The sequence below is a fragment of the Mesoplodon mirus genome (genome assembly GCF_964341445.2).
Source record: "Mesoplodon mirus genome assembly, chromosome: 13".
Lineage (NCBI taxonomy): Eukaryota > Metazoa > Chordata > Mammalia > Artiodactyla > Ziphiidae > Mesoplodon > Mesoplodon mirus.
In genome coordinates, this window is record NC_138989.1 from 19,453,887 (window position 1) to 19,477,934 (window position 24,048).

General features: G+C 48.0%; 2 protein-coding genes across 4 annotated transcripts in view; one reads left to right on the plus strand and one right to left on the minus strand.

Annotated features, from left to right (window-relative positions):
- Positions 1 to 8,067, plus strand: part of SGSM1 (small G protein signaling modulator 1) — an 87,582-nt gene extending 79,515 nt beyond the window's left edge. For all 3 annotated transcript variants that reach the window (XM_082640087.1, XM_082640084.1, XM_082640085.1), the window contains 4 exons: positions 61 to 170; positions 1,469 to 1,565; positions 2,663 to 2,830; positions 5,994 to 8,067. In XM_082640087.1, coding sequence (XP_082496213.1) covers positions 61 to 170; positions 1,469 to 1,565; positions 2,663 to 2,830; positions 5,994 to 6,082 — 464 coding nt within the window. In that variant the 3' untranslated portion in view covers positions 6,083 to 8,067. The remainder of the gene's footprint in view (positions 1 to 60; positions 171 to 1,468; positions 1,566 to 2,662; positions 2,831 to 5,993) is intronic.
- Positions 8,068 to 13,817: 5,750 nt separating this feature from the next.
- LHFPL7 (LHFPL tetraspan subfamily member 7) lies at positions 13,818 to 17,253 on the minus strand (the record flags this gene model as incomplete). The annotated part of the gene is given in 5 exon segments (XM_082640917.1): positions 13,818 to 14,080; positions 16,123 to 16,231; positions 16,235 to 16,261; positions 17,054 to 17,113; positions 17,116 to 17,253. Coding segments are annotated over 5 exon segments (597 nt in total).
- Positions 17,254 to 24,048: the final 6,795 nt, after the last annotated feature.

The window sequence follows — 24,048 nt, forward strand, 5'->3', positions numbered from 1 at the left end:
GGACCTCAGGTTCCTTGGGCAGTGGCACAGTTGACTGTTCCTCCTGTGCTCTTCCCGCAGAGGCCCTTGCCTTCAGCTGCTTCACCGAGCTCATGAAGAGGATGAACCAGAATTTCCCCCACGGAGGTGCCATGGACACGCACTTTGCCAACATGAGGTCACTAATTCAGGTAGGACCTTGTGCTTTTCAATAATATAACTTATTCCAGCTCAGCCCAATGGACCACAAGCCAACTTAATAGCCGCGCCTTGTTTAACTTGACTCAGTCTCTCAATCTACTTAACTCAGCCCAGTTGAGTTAAACTAAAAAACTCAATTCAACTCAACCTTCACTCAACAGCTCAGCTCCACTACGTTCATTCTCACTGAGCATTTATTTGGTTCAGGCACTGTGGCTACAATGATGAACAAGACATGGCCCTTGTCCTTAACAGGATGTTTGATTGTATTGGTCCTTTTCTGCAAAGAAATATTTGAGTATATTTCTCTCTCGCTCGCTTTCTCTCTCTCTCATACAGACACACACACACACACACACACCTTTACTGAGATCAATTCATATACCATAAAATTCACCCTTTTAAAATGTTCAATTCAGTGATTTTTAGAATATTCACAGGTGTGAAATCATCATCACTATCTAATTTCAGAACACTCATCACCCCAAAAAGAATCCCCATACCCATTAACATCAATCCCTCTCCCCAGCTCTTGGCAACTACTAATCTACTTTCTGTCTCTATAGATTTACCTATTCTGGACACTTCATATAAATGGAGTCACACAATATGTGGCCTCTTGTGTCTGACTTCTTTCACTTAGCATCATGCTTTCAAGGTCCATCCATGTTATAGCATATATCTGTACATCATTCCTTTTTATTGCTGAATATTCCATGGCATGGATAGACCACATTTTGTTTATCCATTCATCCACTGATAAACACGAGTGGTTTCCACTTTTTTTGCTATTATGAATAATGCTGTTGTGTACATTCATGTACAAGTTTTTATATGGACATAGGTTTTCATTTCTCTTGGGGATATACCTAGGAGTGGAATTACAGCTGCACCAGTTTGCATTCCCACCAGCAACATATAAGGGTTCCAGTATCTCTTCATCCTCACCAACACTTTGTTGTCTGTCATTTTTATTATAGCCATCCTAGTGCATGTGAAGTGGTATCTCATTGTGGTTTTGATTTGCATTTTCCTAATTGCTAAAGATGCCCATTTGTTGCATCTCTCATGCTTATTGGCTATTTGCACATCTTCTTTAGAGAAATGACGGGGTTAGGTTGAGCTAGGTTGACTTCCACCTCAAATCCTTTGCCCATTTTTAAACTCCACCTGGTTGTTAAGGACTGTATGGTATCTGGTGTGGGGATGTAGCATCATTTATTCAGCTGTCCCCTCTAGTCTAGCCTTTGCCCAGGAGACTGATGCCTATCTTTCCTTTCTCTGACAGATCCTGGACTCAGAGCTCTTCGAGTTGATGCATCAGAATGGGGACTACACTCACTTCTACTTCTGCTACCGCTGGTTCCTGCTGGATTTCAAGCGAGGTACAGACTTCAAACTGGAAACTTGTTCTCAGACTCTTTGTAGCAGAATCTCAGGGGAAAAGGTACCAGGGAGGTGAGGCTGGGAGGTGTTGTAACAAAGCCAGTGGAAGAGAGTAATGCCGATTTGTTGAGTTCTGACTATCAGTTCACCCAACTTATCTTGCAGAGACACTATGCAGTAGGTGTTGTCACAATCCCCATTTTACAGATGAGGAAACTAAGACTGAGAAGAACTAAATTCAGAGCTAGGAATAATAAAGCCAGGATCTGAGCCCCACTCTGTCTACCTAAGCCCAGTTCCCTTCCATTCTATTAAGCTGCTTATCAGAGGCCAAGAACTCTGAAGCCCATAGAGTATCTTTCACACGTGACTTAGAAATGATGTCTGACACAGTGCATTGCTGTCTTGCCAATTTGGGGTGATGCTAATAATATCTAACCTGTATGGAGGTGTTTATTAAGGTCCAGGCACTGTGCTGAGCCATTTCTATGTATTATTTCTTCAGTCCTTTATTACTGTTAGTATCACCCCACTTACAGATGAGGAAAGAGAAGGGCTCATGGAGGGGAATAACTAGCCCAAGGTCACCTTACTAGTAAGTGATGGGGCCAGGATTCAGACTGAGTTTATTGGACATAGGAAGCCTTACTTTTCATCATTGCTCTATTCTGTCTCTTTACCAGACACAGAGGCAGCAGCCAGCTCTGCCTGGGTGCAGGGGGAAAAGGAGATACCCCCATTGGTATCTAAAAGAGATGGAGGGAGCAGGGAGAGAGGGGGACACTGACCAAGGGACAGGGCAAGGACAGGTCAATGTAAATCAAATTTGCATGTGCCCGGTTCCTCCACTTACAGGATGTCAGAGTTGGAAACTTACAACCCACCTGGTTTGCATAGCCTATTCTACAGAGGGGAAAACTGAGGCTTCTGTCAAATGACAGTGTCCAGGTCTCCTGTCTCCTGGCCTGAGCTCTGGCCACTGCTCCAGGACAGAAGAGCAGACCATGGCTGACATGGGATCTTTCCGGAGGGAGGGCAGCGCCGTGAGCTCAGTGACTGACCCTCCCCCTGCGCGTGTGTGTTGGTGTCCCGGCAGAACTCATCTATGATGACGTCTTCTCTGTTTGGGAGACCATCTGGGCAGCCAAACACGTGTCGTCCGCCCACTATGTCCTGTTCATCGCGCTGGCGCTGGTGGAGGTCTACCGTGACATCATCTTGGAGAACAACATGGATTTCACAGACATCATCAAATTTTTTAATGGTATCCACGTGACCAGGGTCTTATCTGAGGGGTACAGGCTTCTGGAGGGCCCCTTCCTGGGGCCTGGAGAGGTATGGAGGGTCACTGAAACTGATGCACCATGAAGGGGATGGAGGAGGGTTCTCCCCACTTCTTGCAGCTATTTCCAAATGGATGAGTTAACAACTTGTAATGCTGAGTGATCCCTGTGTGTTTTTCTCAGGGATCTGGCAGAAGGGGCCTAGGTGTTGAAATCAGGCTCAGGGAGCATCCCTGGCTCTGCCATTAACCAACTGTGCCATGGACACGTTGCTTCCCCTCTCTCTAAACATCTGCTTCTTCATCTGGGAAATGGAGTAACAGTGTCTTCTTCAGAGGGTTGACATGTGTAGGGAAAGCAGATACAGGAAAGCAGTTGAAATGGCATGAAAAAGGCACACTCTTTGAAATCAAACAGAGATGGATTCTGATCCCAGCCTTGCCACCTGGGAGCTGTGTGACTTGGGCAAGTGACTTTATGTCTCTGGGCTTCAGAGTCCTTGGGGATAAAATGGTACTAACAACTCCCTCACGGAGATGTCAGGAGGATTAAATGAGACCACAAGGATATAAAGCCCATCAGTCAGGTGGTGCTTGGCTCATAGCTGTTACTATGAATAGAAGCTGTTGCTACTATCAATATTATCACTATTAAAACATTTTCTTAAACTAAAGACGGTTTTGGAAAAAGCAAAAGAAGAAAAAAGCCACCTGTGATGACCTTACACTGGAAACATTATTAGTTTTCTTTAAAGAAGCTTTCTTATTTTGGAATAATTTTAGATTTAGAGAAAAGTTGCAAAGATAGTACAGAGAGTTCCCAATACCCTTCACCCAGCTGCCCCTAATGTTAATATGTTACCTGATCCTCGTACATTTGTAGAACAAAGCAATTAACGTTGATATATTGTTATCAACTAAACTACAGACTGACTTGATTCCACTTGGTTTTTAACTAATGTCCTTTTTCTGCTCCAGGATCCAATCCAGGAAACCACGCTGTACTTAGTGGGTTCAATTTTTTTTTTTTTTTTTTTTTTTTGCGGTATGCGGGCCTCCCACTGCTGTGGCCTCCCCCGCTGCGGAGCACAGGCTCCGGACGCGCAGGCCCAGCGGCCATGGCCCACGGGCCCAGCCGCTCCGCGGCACATGGGATCCTCCCAGACCGGGGCACGAACCCGTATCCCCTGCATCGGCAGGCGGACTCCCAACCACTGCGCCACCAGGGAGGCCCTCAATTTTTTTTTTTAATGTTTTTTCCATCTAGTCTTTCCCAAAGTAATATATATTTTTATGTTGTTACCATTTCAGAATCCAGTTGTATCTAGGTTTTTTTCCGCTTAATGTTTTAAAAACCATCTTCCATATAATCATTTTTTAAGACACCAGAATATACCTCAAGTGACTGTTCATAACTTACTGAACCGTCCATTCTGATTGGGCATCTAGGTTGTTTTCGGTTTGAGGGTGTGATTGAGAACCCAAAGCAATTCCTGTCTTAGCGTGGAGGTTCTCAAACTTTCTCAGTTCATGGCACCCCTGATGTCTCTGTAAAGTTTTCGTGGCACCCAGACCAAAAGTTCCATTCACTGACTAGTTAGGTCCAAACCACCTAATAATTATATCTATCCTAACAACTTAGTAGCCATTTGAAAAAATAATACGTGTAAGTCAAAAGAAAATAGTATTTTTATTTTATATTTAAATAAGTACAGTTACTGGGACTTCCCTGGCAGTCCAGTGGTTAAGACTCTGTGCTCCCGATGCAAGGGACATGGGTTCAATCCCTGGTCAGGGAACTAAGATCCCACATGCCACACGGCGTGGCCTAAATAAATAAATAAATAAATAAATAAATAAATAAATAAATAAGTACAGTTACTAATGGGTGTGTTCACCTGTTGGGCTTTGCACAACCTCTCAAACCTTGGAATTATTTTGAACCCCACCACCTTCATTTCCTATTCCACAGTGATTTTCGCATGATACTTGCTTTTATCATGGCAACTGCTTGCTGAAAACCTAGTTTTTGCAAAGCTATAAAGCCGTTGATAGGAATGTCATGAAATTTGCAAACTCACTCGCATTAGCAGTTTATGTGATGTTGAGCAGATGTGGAAGATAGCTGTATTTCCCTCAACGTTTCCATGTGTTCACTGTGGCACCCTGGGGTTCCTCAGCACCCAGTTTGGGAACCACGGTGTTAGTGTTTTTTGTTTGTTTGTTTGTTTTTCTTCTACCAAATCATTTCTTTCTTTCTTGGTTTTTTTTGAGGGTTTTTTTTAATGTTACTTATCCCTATTTTTATTTTTTTTATTTCAATTTTTATTTATTTACTCGCCTGTGTCGGGTCTTAGTTGCAGAACGCAGGATCTTCCTTGCGGCATGCAGGATCTTTCATTGCAGCATGCGGGCTTCTCTCTAGCTGTGGCATGCGGGTTGTCTCTCTCTAGTTGTGGTGTGCGGGCTCCAGAGCGCGTGGGCTCTGTAGTTTGCGACACATGGGCTCAGTAGTTGTGGCATGCGGGCTTAGTTGCCCCGTGGCATGTGGGATCTTAGTTCCCTGACCAGGATTCGAAACCACGTCCCCTGCACTGGAAGGCGGGGACTACCACTGGACCACCAGAGAAGTCCCCAAATGATTTCTTTATGATAAATGTCTAAGTTTAGGATTATTCTGCTTTGAAGAGCTGATCATTTTGTGTCACTCTCGACAAAGTGATTATTGGTGCTTTCTCCCCTCCCCTCCCCCTCTCCTTCTGTTGCTTCCTTCCTTCTCTACTTTTAAGCATCTACCACGTGCCTGGCGTTGCTTTCTTAAAAGGTGTCCAGTCATGTTTGTAGGAGGGTGGTGGGAGGACCTAATATTTTTTTAAACACACACACTGAGAGCCAGCTTCATCTCGTTTGATCTCACAGTAACCTTGTGAAGTAGGTACTGTTATGGTTCCCATTTTACAGATGAGGAAACCGAGGTCTGGAGATGCAGACCCTCCCCAAAGTCTCTGCTTCCAGAGCTGCTCTGGGGGTGATGCCAGATGATGATGATGATGGGGATGCCCCAGAGACCTCTCCGGGCACTGAAAGCGCATCCCGAGGGTGGACACAGAAGGAGGCTCATGAGATTTTACTTCCACTCTTTCAGAAATGGCCGAGCGACACAACACCAAACAGGTGCTGAAGCTGGCCCGGGACCTCGTGTACAAGGTGCAGACCCTGATTGAGAACAAGTGAGGACCACGTCACCCAGGCAGTGTCAGCCAAGCCTCCGCCCACCTGCCTGTCCTGCCTGCTTCTCCTCCTGGCCGCCCAGGGAGCAAGGTCCTGGCATCTGTTCCCGAGCATGGACCTCTGTGCAAAGAGAAAGTACCCCAACTTTGGCCACCAGGCAGGTGGGATCGAGGGGTTGCCCCTTCAGTTCAGCCTTACGTTTTCCTGTTTGACCAAAGATCGCCCAAGTCTGGGATTTCTCCCTCGTGGGAGTTGGGAGTTGTTGGTGTGCAGAGGGCACATCTTGGGTCATGGTCCCCAGAAGGGTCTCCTCCCTCTTCTCTCCCATCCCTCCAACTGTCTTGTCGGATGAGACTTGGGGAGGGAACTTTTTGGAAACTGGTATAGGAGAGGTCTTTGGGGCTACCTCTGTACTCTGAAAGGGGCCTTTGGAGATGCTCCAGAACGTGGCTGGAAGGTTGGCCTGGAGCGGAGCACTGTTGACATCTAATGCTTTTCTGAGGGATGCGGCCCTGTGCACTGTTGGAGTTTGAGCAGCATCCCTGGCCTCTGCCTACTACATGCCAGTAGCACCCTCCTCCCCACCCCCTTGTGACATCCCGGAGCACCTCCTGACATTGCCAAATAGCCCCATTTGAGAACCACTGGTTTGGAGGAGGGGCTACAAGTGTACCTCCCTCTCCACTTTCTTTGTACCTGAGCCGCCTATATCCTGAGACTTTCTTCCATTTAGAAAAGGCACATGGGGTCCTTTGCACATCTCTCTTGGGGTCCGGGATTTCAACCGTTGTATATTTCTCATTTTTTCTCCTCCACCTGGCCCAGGAGAGACTTTTGTCTTCTTTTAAAGAAAGACGTCTGCCTGTGAGAAGTGTCTGTAAGCATGAGATAGGCCTCTTCCGGGTCCTGCTCAGGAGCCCCTGGGCAGGGCAGAGTCCACATCCCCTTCCTTTCTTCCTAGGGACGACCTCGCCTCCCCTTCCATACATCGGGTCTGATGTTCCAGAAGCTTGGAAGATGTGTGTTGGTGCAAGCCACTTGTTTAGGGAGGCTGGCTTTTCTCTAAGTGCCCTTGCTCACTCAGGACAAAGGAGGGAAAGGAGGTTGGCCCAGGTAGGGTATGGCGGGTGTTTTCCTCGGGAAAGAAACATCAGCTGATGAACTGGTGCCAGGGTCACAGACCAGACTGGAAATGGTCCCCTCCATGTCTTCACACAGAGGGTCACCAATCCCCAAACAGACCCTAAGCGAGCTAGTTTACCCTGCCTACCTGTCCTCCCAGGAGAGTGGTCCTGCCAGCCCTTCTCTTCCGAGAGTGCACCAGAGTTGGGAGAAACAGTGAGAGCTGGGGAGGGATGCTCTTCCCAAGAATGGCAGGTAGGATTTTGGAGAGGGTAGGAGACTCGTCAAGGACTTTGAAGCATTCGCAGAGAGTGCATTAGTCCTTCCATCCTGAGCAAACCAGAAGGGGGAGCAATCCCTGCCTGGCGTGCTTGTGAAGGCGCTTCCCTTGGACCCAGCACTTTCGGTTGCACTGAACTTCCGCCTGCGTAGGGTCTCCTGGGCAGGATGGATGAGACTAGATGGCGCTTGCTTCCAAAGAACGCTCTGTGAGAAATGCATCTCCTCGCCCTAGTCCCCCACCTTCCCAAGATGGGAGAAAATGTATGAAAGTCCCCTCCAGATAAGAGTTTATATTGCCATTCAACTGTTCACTACAGAGGATGTTATTTTAGCAAGACCCAGGTCCTAGACCTTCCAATTCTTATTCATTTTTTGACAGACTAGTCTGAAAGTACAGCACAAGATCTCTTCTCTGCCTTCTCTCGTGGTGTTCCAGAGAGCGTCGTGGTTCTGATTTGGAATAACTCCTATTTATTCGGCTTACTGTGCTTATTCGGATCTTTGTACTTCGTGTGCGTCCTTGTGTCCCTGAATTGTATGCGTGCAAGTTGTTTTATCTATGGAGTGCCCTCCTTTTCTCAGTGTTGCCAACATATCTTGTTACAGTTTACTACAGAGTTGTGTCTATAGAGAGAGAAAATATATATAAACAGAAACGTGAACCTGGGTTATTTTTTGTTTCTGTGTTTGGGGATTTTCTTTTTAATTTGAAAGAAAGAAATGCTTGCTTCTGAAGACTGTGTCCTCATACCCCACCCTCCACCCCACCTCAGTGACCCAGACACAGAGAGGGACATATTCTTACGATAGCTCCCTGATCTTTCCCCTGAAAGTTCAAGGCTGGTGAATCTCATCTCATCCTTTGTATCAGTTAGCTGTTACCACAAGTAATGCTGTGTAACAAACCACCCTAAATCTTAGTGGCTTCAAACAGCCATTTATTTAGCTTGTGATGATTCTGTAGGTCAACAATATGAGCTGGGTTCAGCTGGGCAGTTCTTCTGGTCTCAGCTCGACTTCTTTGTGTGTCTCTGGTCAGCTGATGGCCAGCCAGGCAACTCTGCTTTTGACAATTGGCTGGCTGTTGGCTAGGATAGTTGGAGAAACTGGGCCATGTATCTCTCATCCTCCATTAGGCTAGCTCAGGCTTGTTTACGTGGCCATGATGGCAGTTTCTAAGACAGCAAACAGAAGTGTGCAATGCCTTTTGAGACCTAGGATTGGAATTGGCATAAAGTTATTTCTACTATATTCTTTTGGTCCAAGAAGTTATGTGGCTGAGCTCAGATTGAAAGGATGGAGAAATAGATTCCACCAGTTTATGGGAGGTTTTGAAAAGTGACAATGAAAAGGGCTGTAAATACAGGCAGGGAAATAATTGAGTATTTTTGCAAACAGTCTACCATGTATCCCAAGGTCCATGAACAAGAGGGGTCCCAAGATGGTCAGCCACTGGACTCAAGAGTATACCTCTAAGTTGATGCCTCACTGTATCCCCACTGCTGAGCTAGCTCCTCTCTCGCCCCCAGTGTTCCCATAGACCATCAACTTATCTCCTCAATATCTATGATTCCCACTCACGGCTGCCATTCTGAACCACAGTCTTTGGGCAATGGAGACCTCGCATGGATCTCCACCCCCAGCAGCCTCTAACCATGCACCAAGGGAAACTTCTGGCTTTCCTCTGCAGAAGCAAAGCTTGATTTAATCTAATGAGCACCCATCAAAACTTCAGGTTTTCTATAGAAAAAGTTAGTTTCAAAATAAGCCAGCAAAGTAAAGGAGTTTCAGGTGGCATTGGTGGCCTGGCTGAGCCCAAGTCACCACTTTCTTGGAAGATTGCCAGCAGAGGTAAGTCTGAAGCCACACAGCAGCGGGCAGGTGGGGACTTGTCTTTTGCTGGCCCACATGTGGCTCTCTTAGTGGGAAGGTCTGCTTCTTCCTGGGAGAAGCTTCTGAGAGCAAAGACTGGTCCTGATGTTCTGACCATCCGTTGAAGCCACTGGTCTCATTTCCCCAACTCCAGCCATAGCTTGGTACACGTGGCCCTCCTCCTGGAGGACCCCACTATTCTTGCAGCTGCCTGGCACCACCAGACCTGGGAACCACCAGTATACCTTTTATGTGTGTACAAATGTGCAGTTACATGCACTATTGACTTATGGTAATGGACGATATATTTTGTGGGAAAAAAATCCTAAGAGAATGGTTTTTGCTTTTGTAAAGGTTTTCCTAAAGACATGCATTTGCACCTTGCACAGATGTGAGAAGATGAGTCTTGGGCCACTAGGCACGTTTTCGTGGCTCAAAGCAGGGATGGAGAACGTATGGCACACACAGTTGTCACTGTGGACTCCTCCTCCCCCCTCTTCTTCTTCCTCCGCCTCCTCCTCCATCTTTTCCTCCATTTCTTTATCTTCTCCTTCCCCCATCCCTCCGATTCCTCTCCTCTGCTCCTTCTGCCTCCTTTCCTTGTAGCCATGAGCATGTGGAGACTGTCCGTCACCATGTCTTCTGCCTGAATGTTGCTGTTCTCATTCAGAACAACACTGCTGGGTTTAGACCCTCTGGCTGCTCTGTCATCTCTCTTCTAAATCACGTTCCATTTTCTTTTCACTTGGAGCTTTCCATGTGGCTTGTGGGAGAGGCCACGGGGCAACTGAGAAGCACTTATGCAAAGAGTGTGGGAGGCCCCGACCATCCCATTTCAGAACGGCTGCAACCATTTATGCCATCCTGTTTCATCTTCCTTCTTATCCCTCCCTCCTTCTCTCCCAGGCCTGAGGTCCCAGCAGCCCATCGGGGAAAGGAGGTGAGGGTACAGTCAAGGGCAGTGGGAGGAAGTGGTTTAGATTTCTTTCCTTTTCAACACATACTCACGTTTGAGAGACATTAGATCCATCAATCAATGAGCCTTCTCCCCAGGTTTTCTGACAGCATCGAACTCAAGTCACCTGCAGTCCACCTTTATACTTCGGACCACATCTGTGTGCCATCTGTACTATTATATCTTCACTAGTCTTCTTTTTCCTTTTTACTTTTCGGCCACACTGTGTTGTATGTGGGGTCTTAGTTCCCCGATCAGGGAGCGAACCTGCACTCCCTGCGGTGGAAGCGCGGAATCTTAACCCCTGGACCGCCAGGGAAAGTCCCTTTACTAGTTTTCTTCAAATCAACTCATTTTGTAAAACTTCAAACTTATGGCAAGCCAGGATCATTTGCATAAACAGAAGATGGTTGTAAAAATAAATATTATTATTTTGCCGAAATACTGTTTCCCACCAAAGGCTTTCTGAAGCTTGCTCTCTTGCCGTTAAGAAGAGATGCACTAAGGGTTTGAGAGGTTAAAGACATGCCAGCACCAGATGAGCCTTTCTTCTTGGAGGACTTCAAGGAGGATTGAAGTGGGAGTGACTTTCTCACCACACCAACTAAAATCATGTCCTATATCTTTGTCCACATGCTTGGGGAGGGATGACTTAGGATCCCAACTCTGCCACTTCCTGGCTGTGTGGCTTTGGGCAAGTGACCTTGCCTCTCTGAGCCTTGGTTTTCATTTCTGTGAACTGGGGGTAATAATGCCTCCCTTGGGTCTGGATTCAGTCCTGGCCCCCCTCTGTCCACTGGGACCCTCTGCCCCTAGCATCACTGGGGATGATTTCCTGGTTGGGACCTCAGTTTCCCTGAGTTCCCATCATCTGTCTTGCTCAGGTTCTCAGGTGAATCTTTGACACAGCTCCTGGAGGAGAACTGGGGAAGGGATGAGCTCTGAGCCCTCTGGGGCTATGACAGAGCAACTGGAGTTAGGTGTGGTGAGGCCATCAGTTCTTGGCAGGAGCAAAACCCGCTCTGACTCTGCAGTTTGCATCGGGTTCTGCTGAGTCAGGGAAGGGCTGTCAGGTCTCTGTGCTGCTGGCTTTTAAGCTGCTGGACACACTGAGAGCTTGAGCCCAGGACAGGTATAGACTCTAGAAGGAGCACAGTTTGATCCTTTTTGAAGTGCCAGCTTGCCAATCCGTTGCTAAGTCAACCTAGTAGAATTCAAATGACCTACAGAACGATGCCGTTCCCTAGGGACTTTCCATTACATCAGGGTGCTGGGCAGGAATCCTCCAGTATCTTCCTGGCTTGCTTTATTCAGTCTTGTGGGCGCAGTGATTTCCAGCCTCGGCAGGTAAAGGGCTCCTGCAAACAGGACCATCCTGTTCTATGATGAACAGAGAATAAGACAGACAGATCCCTCTGTCTCTTGTCAAATAAAGACAGTGTCTGTGTAAATGCTTCTGCTTCATAGGCTGCAGATTTGCTCCCTTTGGCATTGTTGAAGGAGAAAATTAAGGAACTTGGGAGCTACTGTAAGGTTATTAAATAGAGGAGGTGACTCATCCCTAGCGCAGGTGGGTGACCTGAAGCTGAGTTTGGGCTTCTTCTTGGTGGCATCTACTTGCTGCTTTTTACACTGGGATGCTGCCTGGGCCTCCTGGAATCTTCCCACAGAAGCCTGACTCACATCAAAGTGCTTCTGATGACACTTGAAACATACCACTGGTCGTCGAGTCCATTTGGATACCATGTGGTGGCTTCCTAGGTTTTCTATTACTTTATTCCATTATTCTATTACTTTTTAAAGTAATTATTGTCCTTATTGTTTTTTTTTCTGAAAGACGAATGCAAGCTGCATTCTCTGTGGTTTGTGTGTTTTCAAAATAATAGAATCGCTCTAATAATATAATATTGTTATTTACAGATGTTCTTAGTTGAACATTTAAAATCAAAAGAGTTTGGTGAGCTGGGTCGGGGCAGAGATCACAAATTCAGGTGTTATTTTGCCTCCATCACAGAGTCTGACAGACCTGGATTCAAATCCCAGCTCTGCCACTGATCAGCTGTGTGACTTTGGGCAAGTGACTTTGTCTCTCTGAGCTTCAGTTTTCACTTTTGTGAAATGCAGATAGTAAAGCTTCCCTTAAAGAGAGAGTTTGGTATCAAATGTTTTTGCTTGCCTGGCATCCTTGCCCCATTCTAGGACCAGCAACTTCTCCCATCTTCTGGGGAAATGTATCTCTTACGTTATAACTATAGTTATAGGCTATTGAGATTGCTGACATGCCCCTCCCCCCAAGGTGGGCACATGACTCAGTTCTGGCCAATCAGATTCCTTCCCTGGGAAGAGAGTAGTTCACTCTTCCTTCTGGGCAGTCTAACTAGAGGGGTACCAGCCTGGAGCTGCCTGTGACTATGTCTCTTGCAGGTAGCGGAGCAGGCATGGCTGCATCCAGCTACTCAAGTGAAGTCTTTAGAGCTCCATCTTTGTCTATCTGGTGATTCAACTCTTGTCCATGTTGGCTTATACAGGTCCCATGCCCATCTCTGAACCAATCATTCTGACTAGGCTTGACTGGCCAGAAGGACTCATTTGTCCATCCTAAAGCCTGGGGTGGTCAGAGAGTTGCTGAGGGTCATTCCCCAAGGGAAGATTAGGGCGCTCTTCCCAAAGAAGGGCAATGGGTTTTGATAAGCAAAGGCAACAGACTGACTCCATCCCTGGCAGAGAGCAACGTGTACAAAGGGGTGGAGCTGTGAAGAGACCTACTGTGGGCTCAGAATTCAGTGTGGCTGGAGGGAGAGGCGCAGGGTTGGGTGAATGACAAGAAAGAAGCTGAAGAGAGAGGTTTGGACTGGATGGTGAGGGGCCTCATGTGCCCCAAAAAACAGTGAAGTTTCCACATCAGTGGGATTATCCATGGAGGGGTGAGATAGGTCCTTACCGTCTGACACCCCCCTCAATCCCCACCCCAGCACTGGACCAACTCTCATCTATAAGGGGCACTCACTAGATGTTTGATGGGAAAAGGAAAAATTTTCAAATTCTCCAAGAGGAGGAGTTATAAAAAGGGAAGGATATTTTTATTTTATTCTCTCATAGAGAGAGAATATGCACATACTTATTAAAAGATGTAGTATTTGACTGGTGACCACGGATTCAGAATTGCCCCAGGCACTTTTCATGAATAGATTTATCCTCACCACAGTCCTGTGAGATAAGGATTATAATAATTATAGCTAAAGTTTATTGAATACTAGTGCCTAACATTGTGCTAAGGCCTTTATTTATACACAGCATCTTAAGTTAATTCTCATAACAACCCTATGAGGTAAGCATTATTTCACACACACACCCATCTTACAGAAGTATACACTGAGGCCCAGAGAAGTGAAGTGTCTTGTCTGAGGTCACACAGCAAGGAAGCAGCAGAGGTGGGATTTGAACCTGGGTGCGTGGTGATTTCATACAACTGTTGCATGGGCTCTTTTGGCTCCTCCTGAGATATTTTTATTTGCTCATTTCTGGCACGAGGATGATGCTCTCAGTGTCACTGGAGAAGAGGATGGTCCTCCGCTGGACCTTGGTCACGTGGAGCCACCTGAACATGGGCAGGAGGCTGGCCAGGACTGTGTGGAAGATGGCAGTCACATAGCCCCAGCCCAGCTGGCACTGACCACTGTGGTACACAGAGGAGGCTAAGCAGGCTTCATTGGCAAATGGGGAGGCCAAGCTGATCGGGAAAACCAGCAGGCCCACAATGGTGGCGATGGCTAGAAACAGAAGCAAGGAAAACCAATGTGTCGGTCAAGGGGCTCTGGGCTGCCTTTCCATCCCAGGACTCACTCATCCACCCTCCTATTCCCCCACCCATCCATCCATCCATCCATCCATCCACTCACTTATTTATTGGCTCATCTATCCTTTTATCCACCTATCACTCAGCTTAGCCTTCCACCCATCTGTCCATCTACTCATCCATCCACTCATTCTCTCCATTCCTACACCTACCTCTCCATTCACTCATCCATCCATCCATCCAACCAACCACCCACTTAGCCACCTGCCTTCCACCAATTCATCCATCCATCCATCTATCCATATTCCAATCTACCCATTTTCCCCATCCTTCCATCCATCTATCTATTCATCCATTCTTCCAGTAATATGTCTATTGATACATCCATCAGCTCATCCACCTACTTACCCACCCTACTTCATCCATTCACCAACCCATCCATCCATCCATGCACTCATTCATCAAAACTGTTAGGCACTCTGTCAGAGGTACTAATGATACTAAGAAAATGAGCCGGACACCTCCGCACCTAGAAAGCACTTCCCGTGCCGGAGAGTCACGTGACTTGCAGCCACCCTTCAGCCACTCTCGTCCACTTGAAGTTCCCTGCACATGCCTTGCTCTTGTCTCTATGCCTTTGCCCGTGATGTTCCCATTACCTGAAACACCCTTCTACATTTGGTTAACTCCTACTCATCCTTCCAGATTCATCTCAGTGATGCCTCCTCAAGGAAGCCTTCCTTAACACCTTCCACACACTGGGTCAGGTACCTCTTGGAGTTTTTCTTTGCATCCTGTGCTCATCCTCTTGTGCCAAATATCCACTGAGTTATAACTGCCTAGTACACCCCACCCCCAGTAGACACTGGAGGACAAGGACTGTATCTCCATCCATTGATTCAACAAATATCTAATGAGCAACTATTATGTGCAAAGTACCGTGTTAGATGCTGGTGATATCAAGGCAGACATGTTCTTGCCCTCATGGAGCTGATGTTTTAGTGGAGAAAGATGCACAGTAATCAAGCAGGCAGATAAGATATTATCAAGCAGGCAGGTAAGTGCTATGAAAAATGGAAAGCAAGGTAAGAGGAAGGAGACTCTAAGGAGAGGGAAGCTCCCTTACCTTGAGGACATGGAAGACCCCCACTGAGGCAGTGATATTTGAGCAAAGCCCTTAATGAAGTGGGAGGAGCAAGATGTGAAGATCTGAGAAGAGAGAATTCCAGGCAGAGGGAACAAGCTTGGGCTTCATGAGCAACAGAAAGCAAGCCAGTTTGGCTGGAGCATGCTGAGCCTGGAGGAGCAGGTAAGAGATGAGGTCAGTGAGCGAATGAGGGCCTCATCAGTGGAGCCTCATCGGTAACAGGAAGTCATTGGCGCGGATAAGCCAGTCCGAGTGGCATGGTCTGATTTCAGCTTTAACAGGACCCACTTGGCCAGAGTGTGGCAAACAGACTCTAGGGGGCAAGGGTGGCAGCAGGGAGACGTGTGAGGGGGTCACCTCTAAACCAGGTGAGAGATGGTGGAGAATTAATTGGATGAAGGTTCAGTTAAGACCTGAGCTAGATCATCCCAAGCCGATGTGTGAATTAGAGAAAAGCAGATGCAGCTGGGCAGACGCAGCCCTGCAGTTTCACAGCTTAGGAATTGGAGCATGGTTAGATTTCAGCAGCTCTCAGACCTCAGCTGGATGCCCTTGTGCAGTGTAGAACCTGCCCAACTGTATATGATGGTCCTGGTAAAAATGATGCTAAGTGGATGGATGGGAGAGAAACAAAGGAGGACAGATTATTAAGACTGGGTTTGGATAAGGGCAAGAGAGGGTGATGTTAAGGATACCATTCCCTACCTCCAATTTCTGGCTTGTTAAAGACCTGGAATAGTCTACAATCCTAGGGTTTATCTCTGAGATTCAACTAGGAGGCAAGACTCTGCTTACAGGCTCATCCATCCATCCATTCATTCATTCATTCCACAAACATGTCTGGAACACATATGTGATAGAAGATTTACCTGCTGTTGCCTGCACCCCTGGCATTGGGCCACTGCCCCTCCTTGGGCACAGCCCTTTGGGGGCTAAGGCCCAGGACAGGAAGAGAATTGCATTGAAGGCCAATAGGAGTCAGCCTCCAAGGAGCATCACAGCTGAGACCTGCTAGGAAGAGAAAGGAGGGAGGGTGTTGTCTGGGGTGGGGGCAGTCTCGGCTCTCTCTGCTTAACTGATCAGCTACTGAGTCCTCAAAATCCCACAAGGTCTGTGCTGTTATTATCCCTGTTTTACATATAAACAAACAGAGGTATAAGGAATTGGAGCCATTTCCCTCAGAGCACACAGCTACTTAAGAGTTGGAGTCAGAATTAAGATCTAGATCTACAACCACCATACCCTCCCTTTATTGAGTACCTGCTATACAGCAGAGTCACCAAGAGAGGCACCTTTATAATCATCGGTTCTGAAGGCTGTGTAATCTTCCTTAGAGGTGCTGAACTGGGAGTCCCAACCCATTGTGCCCATTGTTGAATTTGGCAATTTACAGTGACTTTCAACACCTTAGCTGTGGTTTTCAAACCTAGCAGCGCTTAGATAGAGGATGACCAGGTAGGTGTGTACAGGTTGTGCACTGCACAACTCCAGGAGATGCGTTTGGGAGTCATCACAGAAATGCATATTGACTACAGTACTTTTCCAGCAGATGGCAGTATAGTGTCCTGAAGCAGGGGCACCCTTTTCCTAGTTTGTACAAAGGCACTGCACGCTGGCAGCTGCCTTCAGGATCATCCTGGGTGTTTGCTAAAATGCGGATAGCCAGACCCCACCCCGCACCTAACGAGTCAGAGGTTAGGAGGAAGGTGGGCAGAAACTGGCTTTTTTTTTTTTTTGCTCCGATGGGTTTAAGAGTGCCCCACCGCCAGGTCCCAGTGAATCGTTGAGACCATGCCTCACCTTCCAGGCAAAGTCAGGAATATCATCCAGGGACCTGAAGGTCCCACAGCTCTGGTTCAGCTGTTACCCTGAGGCCAGGAGCAGTAGGTGAGGACACCAAAGGAGAAAGTGGTGGTCTGGAACCAGGCAGGAGAGATGAGGCTGAGGGCTGAGATGCAGGTTAGGGAAAGCCCCAGAGTTGCCCACACGCTGCCCACCATCAGGGAATGTCAGTGATCTAGAGGTCAAGGGACAAGATTAGTGGAAGGAGAGAAACCGGGGCTGGCAAAGGTGTCCCCCCTCCCTGGCCAGCCAGGGATCTGGTCCTGTCTTCAGATCACAGGTCATTAGCCTCCCTTTGGCCTGGGATGCACTTGGAGGTGTTAATAACTGGGGTGAGGGTGGGTCTTTTCCCTAACAAGTTCTGGAAGTCAAAACTCCAAATTTTAGAATGAATGTTAGTGCTTAAACAGACCTTGGAGCACAACCAGTCCTCGGGAAATGATCATCGCTGGTCCATGCAAGCCCCCTCTCATGTTTCATTAATTCATTCATTTATTCCTTCATTCATTCGCTCTGCCCATCAAGGCTTGCACTTTCCAGAAGGTCTGCTTCTACCCAGAGGGAGCACCTTTTCCGAAATCACACACAGATGCTGTGTTTCTAGCAACCACCCTGCCCATCAGCTAGCTCCTCTCAATCCCTGACCATTATTTAATGTGTATCTTTTTGTATGGAGGTATTTTTGCAAAATCAATATTGTTCAGTATATGTGTATTTTTCATGTATGTAAATGGCATTGTTTTATATATTGCTGTTTCTCATGGTGCCACATATGTCCCTTGAGGGATAGTCAGGTGGCACCTGAACCCAGCCTTAAATGCCAAGAGTTATTTAGTTTTCAATTCTCCTTCAATCCTTCTCTTTACACCAAGGAGAAAATTTCTGTTGGAGTTAAAGGATCTTAATCATCTCCCAAGCATCTGTCAATCTCCTCTTTTTAAAAGACAGGGAGCCTTGAGCAAGCAATGGGGTCTAGTGAGATTTGGGGGATGTAGTTGGATTTTCCGTGTATTTGCTGTGGTGATTTGTTTTATTTTTTGGCATGATACTGGTTATCCATTTTAAGTTAAAATCTATTTTAAGGAGAAAGAGAGTTGATTTCAAGTCCAGTCTTACCAAAATAATAATAGAGGTTGGATGAGGAGGCTGAGGCAGGATGGTGGTTTGCTAATAGCCAACATTGTCATTGATGGTCAGAAGTGAGGCCCAGAAGGGCTGAGGCAGCCTAAGGGCACCCAGGGTCAAAAGCAGCTGAGCCAGCCAAGGGCACCTACACAGACTTTCCAGGACTTCAACCTTGGGTTTCACTTGGGGACTCTAAGCCCAGCCAGCACTTTAAACGTGGCCGGAATCCTGGGCTTGGAGGCCAGCCAGTCCCTCTACCACTTCCCAGCTGTGTGACCTGGAGCAAGTTGCCCCATTGCTCTGGGCCTCAGTTTCTCCATCTGTAAAAGCAGATTCTAAATCCCAGGGGGCATGTCGTGTTGGGTTCAATCACTGAGCAGGATGATGTGGTAGAAAGAAGCACACAAACCATGTTTCCCCCACATGACCTTGAGGAGGTCACCTCGTCTCTCTGGAAATGGGGGTAGGGGTGTTGTGAAGGTTCTAGGGGGTCAGATGCAGGTGTGTTGCAGGGAGAGGGGCTGAGCTAAGCCTGGGAAGGTAGGTCAGGGTAAGGTGGCACAGACATTTTATTCCCAGGATTAGAAAAACCTCATGGCATCTAGCCAGCAAATGAGACACGGCCCCTTGAGGAGGGGAGGATGGATTTTTGTCCTACGCCAAAATCAGCCTCAACTTTGGGGCTGGCAGGATCCCGAGGGGTGTAATTCCAGCCAGGAAGCTGGGGAGCCCAGAGCTGACTGAGGCCCGTGATTTTGCCTCTCTCTGGCTGCCCCAGTGCCTCTCCGGGCATTTCTGACCTTGAAAGAAGTTTTGTTCTCCAGATAATGTGCTCAGTGTCACCTGGGAAAATCACACCAACCGTCCAGGTGCCCAGAAACTTAAATGAGGCATTATAACCCGAAACCACATCCGGCCAGGCTTCAATTACCTGGAATCCACCTAAGGGAAACATGAAAGGGTTTGAATATTTTCTCCTCCAGCTCAGTGCTTAACTGTTAATGGCAGTTGACAATTCCTGAGCACTCATCAAGCCCCATTCTAAACTCTTTCAGTGCCTCATTCAATTCAAGACTGTGGCCCCTCTATGATAGGATGGATAGTACTGTTATCTGAGTTCCCATTTTACAGATGACAAAACGAAGCCTCAGGAAACGAGTGGTGGACCAGGGACCCAGAATCAGGGAATCAGGCTCCTGACTCTGGGACCTAAACCCAAAGTGATATTAAGGAATTAGTTTAAAAGTCAAATACCCCAGCGTTTTTTAGGAGCTAGCCAGGGTTAGAATTTGGTCAACCCTCCCACCTGCTCCAGCCAGTGAGCATGGATGGCCAGGGTAGCCATAGTCAGCCATGGCAGGAGGGGAACTGGGATTTGGGTATTTAGAGGTGGCTGCTAGAGCCTTGGTATGTCCCCACAGCCAAGTCCCTTCCTCATCCTGGTGTCCATGTCCTCATCTGTGAACTGGAAGGAATTGATCATTCATTCATTCAACTTTTATGTGCCCAGCCCTAGGTGACCTTCACAGATACAGTGGTCAACAGAACATAGTGCCTGCCCTCAAGGAGCTTAGGGTTTCATGGGCAAGGCAGACAAACAGGGTGGAAGAATATGGTCCATCATCCATCCATCCATCCAGTCAACAAATATTTATTGAGTATCTACTATGTTCTGAGAACTGTTCTAGGTGGTGGGGGTTTAGTAGTGAGGAAAACTGACAAAACCACTGTCCTCATGGAGCTTACACTCTAGTGGGAGAGAGAGACAATAAGGAAATAATATATAAGATGCCTGATGTAGATAAGTGCCACAAAGGAAAATGAAGCTGGGAAGGGTGATGGTGAGTGACTGGGAGATGGTCAGGAAAGCCCCATGAGAAGGTGACCTTTTTTTGTGTGTGTGTGTGGCACGCGGGCTTCTCTCACTGTTGTGGCCTCTCCCGTTGCGGAGCACAGGCTCCGGACGTGCAGGCTCAGCAGCCATGGCTCACGGGCCCAGCTGCTCCGTGACATGTGCAATCCTCCCGGACCGGGGCATGAACCCGTGTCCCCTGCATCGGCAGGCGGACTCTCAACTACTGCGCCACCAGGGAAGCCCAGAAGGTGGCCTTTGAGTAAGAGCTGAGGGAGGAAGCCATGTGGATTTACGGGGGAGGAAATTCCAGGCAGAGGGAGGAGCAGGTGCAAAGGCCCTGTGGTAAACGTGTACTTGGCATGTTGGCGGAAGCAAAGAGGACCCGGTAACTGGAAGGAATGAGGAAAGGGGGAGAGTGGTGGGCCTTCTAGGCAATGACAGATCTTTGGCTTTTACTTTCTGAGTGAGACGGGGAGTCTGTGGGTGGTCTCGAGTAGAGATGTGACGTCACCTGTCCCAGTGTTTTAAAAAGATCACTCTGGCTTCTGCATGGAGGAGAGGCAGAAGGAAGGGCGAGGAAGAAGCAACCAGAGGCAACTTCAGCCGGTCAGGTGAGAGACATCAGTGGACCCGAGAGAGAGGAGAGAGGGAGGGTGGGGGCGGATTCTGGATCTTTGTGGAAGGAAAAAGGTAGGTCCGGCCAACCGGCTTTGCTTATGGATTGGACTTGGAGTGTGAGGGACCAAGAGAAGGCAAGGATGCCGCCAGGGCTTTTGACCTTGGCACCTGGAATGGAGGAGCTGCCCTTACTTGAGATAGGGAAGCTGCAGGAGGGTCCGGTTTGTTAGGAGAGGTGGAGATATCTGAGTGTGGTGTAGCCTAAATGAAGTCTGAGATGTGTATTTCGCCAACCCATTGATCAACAGATGCAAACAGACACAGCGTCACACCAAGAGAAAGCCCAGGGCGATGTTGGGGCAGGCACAGAGGAGGGGCACCTGATCCAGCCTGGGTACCAGGTGACATCCAGGCTGAGATCTGAAGATGGGCAAGTCGGGTTTAGGGGAGGACTTTGACCCGCATCCCTTGTCTCGTTCTCCTAGCTGCACAGCCAGCTCAGCCCAACTTCTGGTTCTTTTCCAGCTCCATTACAAGTTGGCTGTGTGAGCTGGTCAAATTATGATGTAATGTAATGGCTCTGTTTCCCCATTGCAGTGGACTGAGTGTTTGTGTGCCCCCCAAAATCACATGTTGAAATTCTAACCCCAGTGGTGATGGTATTGAGAGATGGGCATTTGGGAAGTGATGAGGTCATGAGGGTGGACTTATGAATGGCATTCGTGCCCTTATAAAGAGACCCCAGGGAGCACCCTTGCCCCTTCTGCCATGTGAAGACATAGCAAGAAGACAGCCATCTATATACCAGGAAGCGTGCTCTCACTAGACACCAAATCTACCTGATCTTGGAATTCCTAGCCTCCAGAACTGAGAGAAATAAATTTCTGTTGGTTATAAGCCACTTAGTCTGTGGCACTTTGTTATAGCAGCCTGAGTGGACTAAAACACCCACCTGAAGAAGGATGGCCATATCCTAGACCAGTGGGACTTAACTTTTGGAGGTGATGATTCCTTTGAAAATAGGATTTAAAAGCATGGATGCATTCTTCATGCAGACTTACTTGTACACACACACACACACACACACACAGTATTGTAATTTCAGGGGCTCATGGACCCTTAAAGCCCATTATGGCTCCTGGACAATACTTTCCTCTCTCCCCATCCTGACCTCACATCCCTCTTCCCTCCAGACTCACCACACTTCAGGTCAAGACCCTCCAAGGTGGCCACTTCTTCTCAGGCTCCAGCTTTGAACATACGTCTGCGACCTCATAACAGGTGTCCTTCCGTTTGAAGGAAACATTCAGGCTGCTGAACAAAGCCCAAGTGTGTGACAAGCTGGCCTGAGGGGTGTGTGTGTGTGTGCGTGTGTGTGTGTGTGCGTGTGCATGTGTGTGTGTGTGTGTGTGTGTGCGTATATTTTCCTTCCCAGTTCCTTAAATCGACAGGCTTTCACTGGGCTGCTGGGTGGGTTGGGCAAAGAGGGAAAAGCCAGCCCCAAATCAGGATGGGGTGAGGGTATGGGGTTTCCTGGGTAGGAGAAGGCATGAATAGGGATTAACCGATCTACGATTAAACACCAGGTGTTGAAATTCTTGCCACTGTGCTCTCTACCTTTCTGCCTTGGTAATTCTAGTTGAGGGATATTTCTCTGGGATCTGGATATCTACCCTGTAGGCTGTAAACTTGCGGGGAGTAGGCACTGAATCTGAAAAATCTTTGTCCCCCACATTCAGCATAAAACTTGGCACAGGGGCTTCCCTAGTGGCGCAGTGGTTGAGAGTCCGCCTGCCGATGCAGGGGACATGGGTTTGTGCCCCAGTCCGGGAAGATCCCACATGCCGCAGAGCGGCTGGGCCCGTGAGCCATGGCCGCTGAGCCTGCACGTCCGGAGCCTGTGCTCCGCAACGGGAGGGGCCACAACAGTGAGAGGCCCGCGTACCGCAAAAAATTAATTAATTAATTAATTTAAAAAAAAAAAACAAAAAAACTTGGCACAGCATAGGCGCTTGTCTTGTCTTTGCGGTAAGTGATGGAAGTGCAGCTCCAACTGGCTCAACTAGAAACGAGAAATGCATTGGCTTACATAACTGAAAATTCTGTGGGACAGCTTCAGGCACAGCTGGCTCCAGGTGAACAAGCAATGGACCTCTCTTTCTCTCTCCATCTCTCAACTCCATTTTCTGCTGAGTTGGGTTTGCTCTCAGGCAGATTCTAACAGTGTTGGCTTCTGGTGCCTCCAGGCTTAGCAGCCCCAGAGAAAAGAAAGCTCCTCTTTGCACATAGTTGCCGCAATTGCTGTGATTAACGCTCACTGGACAAGCTTGGGTCCCATCATTGTGGCCAGGGAAATGGGATGCTCTGATTGGCCAGACCTAGGATCTGGGCTCAAGGATTAGGGATTGAGGGTTGGAGAATGGGGATTAGAGTAAGCATGTCATGAGGCTCACTGCACTAGAACTACATGGACTAAAGGTGGGGGATGGGTTGGTTTCTAGGAGGAAAACCAAGGTGCTGTCAGCAGAGGATGGGCCGTGGATGCTGGGAAGGTGAGAACAAGAGGTGTCACTCTGTTGCTATAAATGCTGACACGACAAATGAGACACATCAGTTGGTGCTGTCAGAAGCAGGAAGGTTCAGTGATGCCTGAGACCGAGGCTCAAGTCCCAGCTCTGCCACCCACACTCAGTGTGGCCCTGGTCAGGGGATCTCTGCTTTACTGGGCCTCAGTCTTTCCACTGTAAAATGAGAGCCTCTGGAATACACCAGGGTTTTGAAGAGATGATTGCCAGGGATTTTTTCCCACTCATTCAGTCATGTATTTATTCTTTTTTTTTTCTTTCTTTCAATCAGTATTTGTGGAAGGGCTTTGGAGTTAGTCTGAACTGGATCTGAATCCCAGTGTGATATCTCTCAGGCTTGATGGATGCACCTTCTCAGGTGTGCTTAGCTGTGTCCTTCCTGGCCACCCAGCGGCACTGGATGCCATCAGCCTCTGCTCACCTGCCCCTGCAGGTGGCCTGGGTCAGTTGCTGCAGCCACTTGGCCAGCTCAGCCTGTGGTGATGAGGCCTGAGTCGCGGCTTGGTCTTCCAACGACCCCAGCTGTGGTCCAGTCCGACCTGACTGGATCCTTGGCTGGGGGTTGGGAATAGGGTTCTGCTGCCTCCTCTTCTAGACTCAGGTGAAGCTCTGGGTGTAGAACTGGCTTCCCTCATGGCTGCCTGGAGGTGTAGGTAACACAGCTCAGACATGAGGAGCAGTTGGGCCCAATGGTCACTAATGGCAGACAGGAAAGGGGACGGGCCAGCAGATGACGTTCTTGCCCTTCATCCCTGCATGTTTCACGTGGC